Raw genomic sequence first — 12469 nt, 5'->3', positions numbered from 1 at the left:
TCAGATACAGTTAAAATAAATATAAAATTGGTGAAAATGGTTTTAAGTTGTATATTTTTAATATTTTACATATTTTACATCTGATTAAGAAGATGCATCACATTCAACTATTTCATTGTCTCTTGATTCATTCATTATAGCCCATCTGGGCTGTCATCTTGTACAGAATGTAACTCACTATTTCAATAGAGAATTAACTGCCTGACTGCCAAACGTGTGCTGTTACTTTGTGCCCAGATGTCTTACTGCTCGCATGAAAGTGCCTGTTCAGGGCTCATAGCCACAGACAATTACACTTCTTGATGTAGGCAATCATGAGGGATTTTTATATGAAATCATAAAAATATAGAACTAGAAGGTACCTCAAGAGGTCACCTAGTCTATCACATATTTCTTTGGCCATATGACAAATAGCAAGCTATACAATTACCATACTCTGGTGTTAGAGTTCAGATATCCCTTAACAACAAAACATCTTTTGAGACTGTTCTTTCCATCTAGTTAACTAAAAGCCTACTATTTTAATGATGGCTCATTTAACAGAATCAATCTTTTCATACCTCTTCTTCATTCTTATAATCACTCTTATACAAAGAGAATGGGTGCAGAATGAAATTTCAAATGGCACCAGATCATTTTTCTTTCTAGCTATCCTAACAGAACTCCCTTCTAATCTGGGTGGGATTTCCTATCTGAAAATAAGCAAATTCAAAATATTGTATTAAAGTGATATTCTATCCTATATTGTATGGCAAGCAATTCACACATTGCTTTTAAATTTGCTCTGGTTATTTTGTATGTTCAGTGTCTTGGATTTAAATTCACAAATGGCAGTTCCACATGTAGATGGAAAAGTTACGCATCTATGCGATTTATATAAGCAACTTCCACTTTCACATGCAAATTTTGGATTTTGCATGAGCAAATTTAGATGTTAATTTGGGGCAATAAGAAAGTTAAATTTTCAAAAAGGCAAGGTTTTACAGAACATGCCTCTGCATGAATGTTGCTTAGATATCACTGCTTGTGATAGAGAATAATAATATTCCAAACATAGTATAAGTGTCTCACCCTCAGTCCATTCACAAGCCCACTTCAGCATTCACCGGATCTTACAAAACAATATTTGATAAGTAAAAGAATCAGAGGTAACACTAAACATGGCCTGGGCACCACTGTGGCTGTAAGAATAAATAATCCATACCAGACAAATGGAAAGTGAAAGGGAATGACGAATTTCCTTAACTGTTTTCAATGGTATTGGATTCTCAGTCCAGGGTCTTACAACCTCATCATAGCTCAGTAGTCAGAAACAGTAACATGAAAATTAAGAGGGTGCAGTCTTGTTTTCAAGGCTAGAAGGAAGTAATATGTCCCACCTTCCCTATTCAATAGGAACGTCAGCAAAACGTACTATGTCTAAGTCATTCTTCTGAGCAGTCCGCTTACTCCAAGGCTCACAACTGTACACTCCTTCATGTTTGTAGGACTAGTTCATCTATTGCTTTTACACAAATACATGAACATAAGAGCAATCTTGTTCCGCAATGGGGGAGCTGCTGTTAAAGGTGAACCACATCTGAAGTTCACAAGCAGCCTATTCAACTATTAGAAAGACATCGAGCTACCTCACTCTTGCCAAGAAAGCATTTGAATCCCTGCTGTCCACCAGCATAGGTGCTCAATATTCAGAGTGACTATTCAACAAGGGAGGAGGCATTATTACAGACATCATGAAAATCTGGAGTACTTGTCATTTCCCCTCCTCACTGTGGGGTTTTCCTAGGGCAGAGCCATTCCACCACACAGTCAGTACTCACAGCTGGAAAGAGTACACTTACTTAACAAAATAGCAGATGTTGGTTCCATGGTAACAATAAGTTCTCTATTATCCTCCAGATGGATGTAGGGGATGTGTGTCTGGAAGGGTCATTCATATTTAATTCCTCCTTGTGCTATTGCCATCCTGTTTCTAAAACAAAAGATTTCATTTTCACAAGCTTGCACAGCTGAATTAAAAAGTAAGAGGCCTGGGTGTGATCCTCCTCTGCCTTATACCAGTCTTTCACAATCATCATTCCTGTGGCTTCAGTAAAGTTACACCTAGTTTACACGGGTGTAAACAATCAGAGGAAAATCAGGCCCAGGACCACTGGTCTTTTCAAAAATTATTATTCACGTTTTGCTTTTCTCCTACCTGAAAGTTTCTGTGTAATTGGAAAAACACACTTACATGTCATTCAGGCTAATTTTCCCTAGAAAAGAAGGTCCAAGTTATTCACAAAACCTCTAGTAATTTTTAAAAGGATTCTCAAGCAATTTGAAATGTAAAACTTTTGAATTCTCCCAATCATGTTTTTTTAAAGTATGGTCAACTCTCAGAGTTTCAGATGTATGGGACTCAGAACTAGTGGTTACAGTTTGACTTTTTTAGTATACATTGTGCAGAAACTCAATGCTGATATTTTTATACATACTGCACATTATACACACTAGCCCTTTAATGGTCAACAAGGTATTTCTCTCGCTTTCTACATTTGTATTTATTACATTAAAAATGGGTTGTTCTCATTGACTTCAGGTGGAGATGAATGGGCTAAGCACTTTTGAAAATCAGACCCTTGATCTCAAATTGGTGCCTCATCTGAAAATTTGACCTATTCTTTTAAGACAGGCTTCAATTTAACATAGGAAGATTAGTGAGGGACTTTCATCATGAACTGTAGGTAGCATATGAAGTGAGCCCCTTGCTAAAGGTCATGACATCTCTTTTGCACCCATTTTGAAAGAATGGATACTTCTCTCTTCCATTACTTTCACTTTCACTTTTGATTTGGGTATTGGCCATTCAAACTTTACATTGGTGTGTAACTTGTGGGGGAGGGGTTGGTGAGAATTACATGGTAGAAGGAACTTCAAACCATTTGGCTATCTCCATGACCTCTTTATTTGGAACCCAGAAGCAAGGTATTTTCAATTTAAAAAAAGAAAAATTGTCATTGACTTTGTTGTTTCTTTTCACTTTCTTGACAAGAAAGAAGCTCACTGCTGGACTCCAAAATGAAAGCAGGGATTTGCCTTCTTCTCTTATGTGAAATGTGCACTGAATTAAGCACATCTCTTGGCAAGAATGGAAATCAAAAGAAAGATAAAGAGGAGAGTCTCTTGCAGAATCTTGAGACCGCAGAGCCATTTGAAGAGCAAGTCCCTCTAGAGTTCACTCTTTACAACCTCACTGAAAAGAACATGAATTTTGGATTCAATCTCTACAGGAAAATAGCACTGAAGCATGACAATAACGTGTTTTTCTCCCCGCTCTCTATGTCATTTGTGATGGCTGTCTTCATGCTCGCGGCTAAAGGGGAAACCTACAAGCAAATCGTTCAGGGTACAAACCTCCATCTTTTGCAGGGCAAACAGAATTTTCATCAGTTGCCAACTTTGTTTAAACAATTGAAAGATAACATCACAGAGAATGAAGAGCTTGTTCTGCAGAGAGGTAGTTTGTCTTTTGTTCAAAAGAACTTCAGACTGAAGGAGCCTTTCCTTAATTTATCCAAGCAGTACTTTGATATGGAATTCTTAAATGTGGATTTTCACAACTCCACCCATGCAAAAAATATCATAAATCAGAATATTAACAAGAAGACCAAAGGAAAAATCCCAAAGCTTTTTGAAGAATTTGACCAGCATGCTAAACTGGTTCTCGTGGATTACATTCTCTTTAAAGGTAACGATTGATTTTATACTGTAATATCATCATTTATAAAAAGACAACAGGCAAGACTCTGATCTCAGTTACTTTAGTGCAGCTCCAGAAAAACTCCACTGGGATCAACGTTGCTACTCTAGATTTGCAACTGAGCTCGGGATACGGTGCTGAACGTTTGTGCATCAGGCAAGTCAGGTAAACCTGCCAGTGCTACTGAGTTCACTGCAAACTGGATCTGTACATATGTGAGATACCCATTATAATTGAGTCAGTAATTCAAATACAATGATAGTGGCTAGGGGCTTCTCCTTTGGGGAAAAGCATTTTCAAAGATACAGTATTTCCCCATGGTCCCCCATTAGATTTCCTTTTTTAAATTAATTTTTTAAAACTGTAAACGATTTTAGTGGTACTGAAAAGGGCCTTGAATGCTGCAGACCTCCATCCTCAGAACAGCTAGAACACAGACAGAGGCAGTGAAAACTTCCTCTCAGCACCATATTAACTTGTCTTAACCCTTTTCTGAAGGGTTCATCTTGAGGGCCGAGAAGGTTGTTCAATTTCCCTTGAATCCCTGGGCTCCCTGCTAATAAGCCATTATTGCGGTGCCCATTATAATGATAGCTGTAACATGGGCATATGTACTCTAGACACTGGGCTGAGGGCACCAATTCATTTCTCATAGAGTGCATTGGTCAAGGCAACACAGAGTTTCCCCATTTCATACAAGAGTCTCTTTGATCAGGGAAAAGAACCACACCTAACCCACGAGAGGACCTTCCATGTATTGATCTGGTGCAACCAAAAGAAGTTATCAGAATCTGGAAGGCCCTTAGCTTGGCAGGAGAGGTGCAATCAAACTAGGAAAAATAAGCACAGCATGCCAAAGTTTATTTGCTAGGGCCACGTAGCAGCCCCAACTAGGCTGAGGAGAAGCAGACTCTTCAGAGACTTCCTACCCCCCGTAATGAGCCTGTCACACAACTGCCTGTCACACAACAAGGCTCCCTGATTACACAGCAAATTAGCTGTCCCAGGACCGGAGTTCAGCTCTTTTCTTTCAGTTTCACATAGCCAAAGGAGGCCAGCCTGGGCCCAGAGGCCCCAGCTGGAGTTTCCCCTAGAGCAACCAGTGATTTTTCAGTCCACCTTCAGGTCCCTGAAGTCATCGAGTCCTCTTAGGGATGAAACTCCGATGGGAAACGTTATGATGGTGAGGATTCTGCAGGTCACGGGTATGCAGAGCTATCACACGATAAACTTTGGTCACTGCGAACCGGGGTCAGATCTGGAGCAGTAACTTCAACCTCTCCAGAATTCCCAGGCGTGCTGAAATATTACCTCTAACATTAAAATGCTGCAACCTGGCACATTTATAAGGGTGCATTTTATTGCAGTGTTTTCCCCAATAATGCTCCCCCAGGTCCTTTGAATGAGTGATGGGCAGGGTATACATTAAAAATTTCCAATTCAAGACATTGTACTACTTGAAAAAGCTAAAATAATCCAAATAAGATTGTCCCTGGTGCCCGGAATATGCGTGAGAGAAGAGGAAGGATGAGTTTCCAGTTAAATAGCAGAACTAGACAAAACAAGGAGTTAGATTCTTGTCTAGGTCAAGGAGCACACAGCAATTATCTAATGCATCTCCACCACACACGGTGATTCTCTGCTGATGAACAGCTGGTGTAGAAGCTCCTGTGTCCCTCCCCCTGCAGTCAGTAGTCTCTGACTTCTAGTTGAGAAGGACCAGACTTTTCAAAGGAGGCCCCATGTAGCAAAAATAGTGATTGTCCACTCCCCTCAATCAGAGGGGAAGGGTGCCAGAAAAAGTTGGGTCAACTGATCAGGACAAAAGACAAGAGTGCAGGGACAAAAGTAGGGCAAAGAGGGAGCAGAGAATCCCAGACCATGCCCACTGCTCCAAGAAGAGATCAAGGAAAACACTGCCTAGGTGCATGCTTAAGTGAGGGAAGAAAAATGGCTCCACAGTGTGGTTTCCTTCCTCCTTGACATATAAATAGCCAGTTGGGACAATGCAAAGGGGAGGTTTCTGGGTTTAGTGGGGCCTTGGATCTGGTGCTGATTTCAGTGACACAGACAGAGAAAAGGAGATGTGGCCAGGATAATGTCTCTATGCTGTCCCAATCCGCAGGAGTAGTTTCAGCCCCTTGGGGCCAGGAGAAACCATTTAATTCTGACTTGGGCTGGTGCCCATGGTCCCAGGATCATGAGAGTGAATGAAAAGCCTCTGGCTCAGTGTACAACTCTCTCGTGAGGACAGCAGCATACAGAGAGTTCTCTCCTTTTGAAGAAAGAAAACAGATGCAAACTTAAAAGTAAAACAAAACAAAGAGGACCGAGCAGAATGCTCCATGGTGGAAGTTCAGAGATTTTTGCTGTCTGGTATGGGGGCTCATCTCACAATAGCTCAGAGCAAGGCATATTTTCCTTGAGATGGGGGAACAGCTGAGCAGCAGCAGTAAAATAAGCTAAAAGGAGATGCACCAAGAGTCCAATGTTATTGTACTGACAGCTTAGTAGCACTTACTGGGACATAGTCTGAGTCTGGTGTGTAATTCTGTTTCCTTTATTTGAAGAATGCTAGTTAAGATGTAATGAAGCCCACCCAAGATACAGAGATAATAAATAGATTGGCTAGGCTTACGTGTGAGTAGAGATACCCTGATAATTTACTAATGAGTGAGGTATTAAAAAACCTAGACAGAGTAACAACACTGGGACACTGAGTTTGGGGAAAAGACAGTTAGAAGACAGCCTGTTACTAAAAGAAATGCAGTGGAGAAAGCCTGAAAAAGTGCTATGATTTACAGCCAACTCCAAAAAAAGGTCAGGCTTTGACTGCTTTCTAGCAGTAGCAAATTCAGGGATGAATGCCCATGAGGGAGAACAGTTTGTCAGAAGCTCCTGTGAGTTCGTGTGGATTTGTTGGCAGAGTCCATGTCTAAGAACAGCACGCTGGATAATTTAGGCTTCAGCAGATAGCAATCAGCACCATGAATTAAATTCTTTAAGTGAATTAACCAGTGCAGAGCATGGCACATAGGTATAATATACCTATAAGGCAAGTACTGTTTACAGTAGCCAACGCTTCTACATGGACAACAAGGCTAATTCCAGGTAGAGAATAGTGTAGTAGTCTAGCCTTGAGATGACAAAAGCAGGAACATAAGAATATAAGGTTGACCATACTGGGTCAGACCAAAGGTCCATCTAGCCCAGTATCCTGTCTTCCAAAGTGGCCAATGCCAGGTGCCCCATAGGGAATGAAGTGAGCCAACCCCTGTTGCCCATAGATAATCATGACGAGCTCTGCATTTTGAAAATAAAAGATTTTGTCAAGTGTAAAGGTGAAAGAAGGTGTTTTTGGCCACCACTGCTAATTTGGAAGCCGTAAGTAGAGATGAATCCAAATACGACTCAGATGGACAACCTCTAAAAAATCAGCCTGCAGATGCCTTCATCATTTCTGCCAATTCCCCATCAGCAATCAACCATCTTTTATCAACAGGCATCACTTGTGTTTTATCTTGACTGAACCCAACCCAGCTGGATTTCATCCAAATCCCTTTCTCTACCAGAAATTGAGACAGGAAAGAAATGGTTCTGTCTAGACTTGGTAGAAAGGAAATGCAGGCCTTAGTATCATCAACATATATGGTGTCCGTCCATAGCACTCATAAGGGAGGCAACCCACTGTTGATGCTCAATGAATGAGAATATATGGGAGGTATCACTTTAAAAAGAGAGTACTGAATAGGTGGAACAGACTTCTAGCAGAGGTGGCAGAGTCAAGTGGCATTTCTGCAAAAAATGGATGATTATATGGTATTCAATACATTAAAGGAATATTTATTAGTTTGGAGCCTGGGGGTAATTGACCACCTGGACAAAGGGACAATATTGTTGATCATGTTCCTTCCTCTCCATCCCTCGTGGGCCTAGACCTGTTTATTTTGTGTGGTTTTGCTGTCCTGTGCTATAAAAGTTTTGAAGTATGTTTGCTAAAGATATCATAGCTGTCATCCAGCCATCCTATGCACAAAGGGTCCCAAATCCTACATGACCAGATAGCAACAGATACAATTGGATAATATTTTTAAGGACTTCAGAACTGTTACCATGAGCAAGTGTGAGTGTGAATAATTATTTTCTTTCTTTCTTTTCTAAGGCAAATGGTTGCACCCATTTAATACAAGGTTCACAGAACTGGAGACTTTCTATATAGACAAGTATAGGAACGTACAGGTGCCCATGATGTTTAAATCAGACATGGTTGCCTCAACTTTGGATAAGAATTTACAATGCATTGTGCTAAAACTTCCCTACAGAGGGAGTGCACACATGCTTATTGCCATGCCGGAAAAGGAGGGAGACTACGCTTCACTTGAAGACCACATAACAGCAGAGCTTGTGGAATCGTGGCTTAGAAACATGAAGACCAGGTATAGCTTCATACTGACATCCTGATGATACTAACATATTTCATATTTACTGAGGTAAAAGAAACCCACTTACGTGCTGGTTTCTCTGTGGAGTGGCATCCTCACAAAGGCAAGGTCTTTCTAAATCCCCCAAAACAGAACCTTTGTGCATAAGAGTGGTGTAGGGTTCTCACCTGAAGCCTTCATTTAAGACTGATTCATCCCCTCTATCCCACTAAGAAATGTACGTCTTACAGAGCACAGTCCAGCCTTTCTAAGCCCAAACATCAGGTCCTAACTGTGGTCTTCAATTTGGCACTTCCAGCTGAAATAGCATGGCTAACCACTGTGTGCAGCCTACTCATTAAGGGATTTCCTACTTGGGCAATGAAGCGTAAATACAAATATATTAAATAGGGTGAGCTATAAAAATGTAAAATAAATTAATCTCTTCATTTGAAATGTGATTCAGTAGGTGACACTCCTTCCCCTGGTTCAGTATTGAATTAATCAACGCCTCATCATAGAAGTGGGGATACTGTGCTGCAGGAAACTAGAGGTTCTGACCCCTTGTGGCCCTGACATTTTTCATAAGAGAGAAAACATTAGCCCTGCTGTCTTTCCCAAGTTGTTACACAGGGATTTACATTCCGCCTACCTAGCTTCCCCTACATTTCAATTATTCTTCACTTCCTGCCTTAAACTGTTGCATAGCATGTTGTGCACTACTAAATTTGATCCCAGAACTGGTTGCATTTCAGTATTAGTTGAAGTGACTATTATATATCTCTTGTCTGCCTCATACAAGTGAGAGACAAGGTGGGTGAGGTAATATCTTTTACTGGACAACCCCTGCAGGTGAGAGAGACAAGCTTTTGAGAGCTTCACAGAGCTCTTCTTCAGGTATCAAGTACTTGGAGGCAAACGTGGAACTCAAACTGAACTTCACTGCTACTGAAAAAGTCAGTTCGAGTCCCATGTTTACCTCCAAGTGCTTGAGACTGGAAGAAGAGCTCCATGTATCTTGAAAGCTTGTCTCTCCCACCAACAGAAGTTAGTCCGGTAAAAGATATTGCCTTAACCACCCTGTCTCTCTCATATCCTGGGAGCAATATGGCTACACCTTATGAAAAATGTCAGGGCTCTGCATCATACAAGTGAGGAGGTTTCACTATTTTTTATAGGGAACTTTTAGATCCTCTGATGAAAGGTGTAATGAAATGCAAAATATTACTGAACGATCCTTCTAATAATAATTACTGAGTATATTCTAGGATAATGAGACAAGCAAAATTCATGGAGAAAAATCAAGCCTGTGATAAGGACATTTTTCTTGTTCCAAAATTAGGACTTTGTCATTTTTTTCACTGTATTACCAGTATTTATGTTTTTACAGAAAAATGGACATTTTCTTTCCAAAGTTCAAATTAGACCAGAAATACCAGATGCATGAACTGCTTCGTATTCTGGGAATCCAAAATCTCTTCACAAAGAGGGCAGACCTGAGTCAACTCACAGATCAAAGATTTGTAAAAGTATCAAAGGTAAGACTTATAAGCTGCTTCTTGTTATTTATTTTTTGTATTATATTAGTGCCTAGAGGGCACGGCCAAGATCAGGACCTGGTTGTGTTAGGTATTGTACAAATACATCGTGGAAAATAGTTCCTGCCTCAAAGAGCTCAAAAAGGATCAGGTGACTTGCTGAAGGTCTCAGAGCAGAGCCAGGAATAGAACCCAGGACTCCTGACTGTCACTCCAGTAACAGCCATATTTTGGCTTCTCTTGCACAAAGCTGTAGGGAGAAGCAGTGGGAGAGGAAGTTCAGAGTATTGCTGGGCATCATCTTTTACAAGAAACATTTTTTCAGCAAAATGTACAGATTTGGTGACACTAAAACCTTTCACAAATTTCTGTCAATTCCACCAAATTGTTCTAGTTAAAAAAAAATCAGAAAAATATCAAAACAGTTTGCTCCATCATTTTCAAAAGAAAAGTGTTTACCGTTCAAAACAATTTTTAGTTTCGAAATTTCCTGTAATGGTACTTAAGAATCAGAAACTTTAAAAAGTGGTGAACATTTTAAAAAGGGTTCTTTAGACCCAAAACAAAATTATTTTTGGCTTTGTGTGTCACCAAATTTTCATTCTCAAGTTGACCCAAAACAGGTTTTTTCTTTGTTATTTTTTAGAATTGCTAGCAAACTGACAAGTCCATTATTCGCCCAGCTCTGGTTCAGAAACTTCCCCCACCTCTTCTGTACACCTGTGCAGAGAACCACCACAATCCAACACCATCCAGCAGTAAGAGACATGCCAAAGAGGACAAAACATGAACATGGCCCTACCCCATTCCATACCAAACAGACCACTGTGATTCTCATATGTTGCACCCTTTTAAAGAGCATAGTAGTTGCCTTGCCAAATTTATAAATGTAAAAGTATTTGAACTATGACAGCTTTGTAAGCTGACCTTAATCAGAAAGGTTATTTCATATCCCAAGAGTAAAAATACAAAAGATAAAATAGAAGATGTTTAGTTTATGGGCTAGTATACCATTTAATGTGTGTAAATCAGGTTGAGAATCTGTGGCATACTCTCCCCTTGTGCAGATACCAGGAAAAATGGCATAATCCAGCATTAACTGGCTAATAATTCTATTATAAAACAATCTAATTTTAATAGCATCTGTTAACTGATTTTAAAAGCAATTTATGCACCAGCTGGCATAGGGCCATTGCAGCATTTTATTGAATGTTACCATGTGAGTTACATTAGTTCAGAAACAGATTTAGGACCCTGAACACAGTGAGCAGAGTTTGGTATTGGTGATGTTAACATCTTTAATTGTCTTTATGTCCGAGACCATAAACTAACCATGAATCTTGCAGACACAGGCTTAAGAATTGAGGAAATAGCTAGATGCATACACTACAGAAATAAAGAGGAAAGGGTCAGATCCTGCAAGATATTGAGTGTCCTTAATTCCCAGTGAGTTTTGAGGGAGTTGAGGGCTTGCAAACACCTCACAGGATTGTTTTGTATGGCTGTACTCATTAGTTCTGGGTTACTGTTTGCTTCAAGGAAATCTTCTCAAGATTATAAACATATAGCAATAAGACAAGACAGGTGCAATTACATAAAGGGAGATTTAGATTCAATATTAGGAAAAACTTGCTAACTATAAGGATAGTTAAGGACTGAAACAGGTTAAAAAGGGAAGTTGTGGAATCTCTGTCATTGGCGGTTTTTGAGAACAGCTTAGACAAATACCTGTCAGGGATGGTCTAGGTATACTTAATTGTGCTTCAGCATGGAGAAATGCACTAAATGACTTCTTGATGACTTTTGATCTCCCTTCGGGTCCTGTTTCTATGATTTTATAAGCACTTTCAGAATGCACAGTATTTAACCAAGTAAAGCTTTCAATGTTTGTGACTAACTAAACTTAATCACAAACAAGCTAATTAAAGAAACAAACAACCTGAACCACTAATAGACATTTGCCTGCATATTTATTCATGAAACACAGAATGCAGGGTCAGCAGGAATAGGAAGTGAAGGCTCATTCTATACATTCTGTTAGTTAACTGAAAAACAGATTCTGTGGTCTGGCCAACCTGGGCTATGCATGGATTTGGGTTATGGGAAGGAGTGGCTAGGAAAAGTGGTTTGAAGATCAAAGGTCCAGCCTTCATTTTTTTATAAGAAAGTTACCCTGCCAAATTATGCACACAGAAATTGTATAACTGCTTCTAGAAACAGGAAGCTTCTTAGGTATCCAGGAAGCTTCTTAGGCTCTGATCCTGCAACTGATAGGGTACAGATGGACTAGGGCAGCTGTGCAGTCACACTGGAGCCAATGGGGCTTTGTGTGAGTGCAGCCATCAATTGCAAGATCAGATCCGCACAGTGACCCTCAGTCCCTTGGTCTGTATGTCAAAGGCCTGCCACTCATTAGCTGTTTGGAACTTTGATGACTGTTCTCCACATAAGGAGTCTCGTTTTTGGTGTTTATAATATTGTTCTCTTTACATTATCAGATTATCCAAAGAGCAGTAATTGAAGTGGATGAGAAAGGAACAGAAGCAGCAGCTGTTAGTGGGTCAGAAATTACTGCATACTCAATGCCTCCTACCATTAAAGTTAACCAGCCATTCCTCTTTATGATTTACGAAGAAACTTTCAAAACATTGCTGTTCATGGGCAGAGTGGTTAATCCTACAGAACTGTGAATGAAGACAATAGTTTCTAGTCTATCTCCAGGATATTCCAAGTTTTATTTTTATTTTCTTAAAACTATTACATTGAAT

At 39.9% G+C, this 12469-nt stretch overlaps 1 protein-coding gene across 1 annotated transcript; it reads left to right on the top strand.

Annotated features, from left to right (window-relative positions):
* Nucleotides 1-3060: 3060 nt before the first annotated feature.
* SERPINA10 (serpin family A member 10) lies at nt 3061-12391 on the top strand. The gene is made up of 4 exons (XM_073349561.2): nt 3061-3730; nt 7905-8178; nt 9554-9701; nt 12200-12391. The coding sequence occupies exons 1-4, from the start codon at nt 3061-3063 to the stop codon at nt 12389-12391; spliced, it is 1284 nt and encodes a 427-aa protein (XP_073205662.2).
* The last annotated feature ends 78 nt before the right edge of the window (nt 12392-12469 follow it).

Source organism: Lepidochelys kempii, chromosome 6 (genome assembly GCF_965140285.1).
Source record: "Lepidochelys kempii isolate rLepKem1 chromosome 6, rLepKem1.hap1, whole genome shotgun sequence".
Taxonomy (NCBI): domain Eukaryota; kingdom Metazoa; phylum Chordata; order Testudines; family Cheloniidae; genus Lepidochelys; species Lepidochelys kempii.
This window is presented reverse-complemented; position numbering and strand designations above follow the sequence as displayed.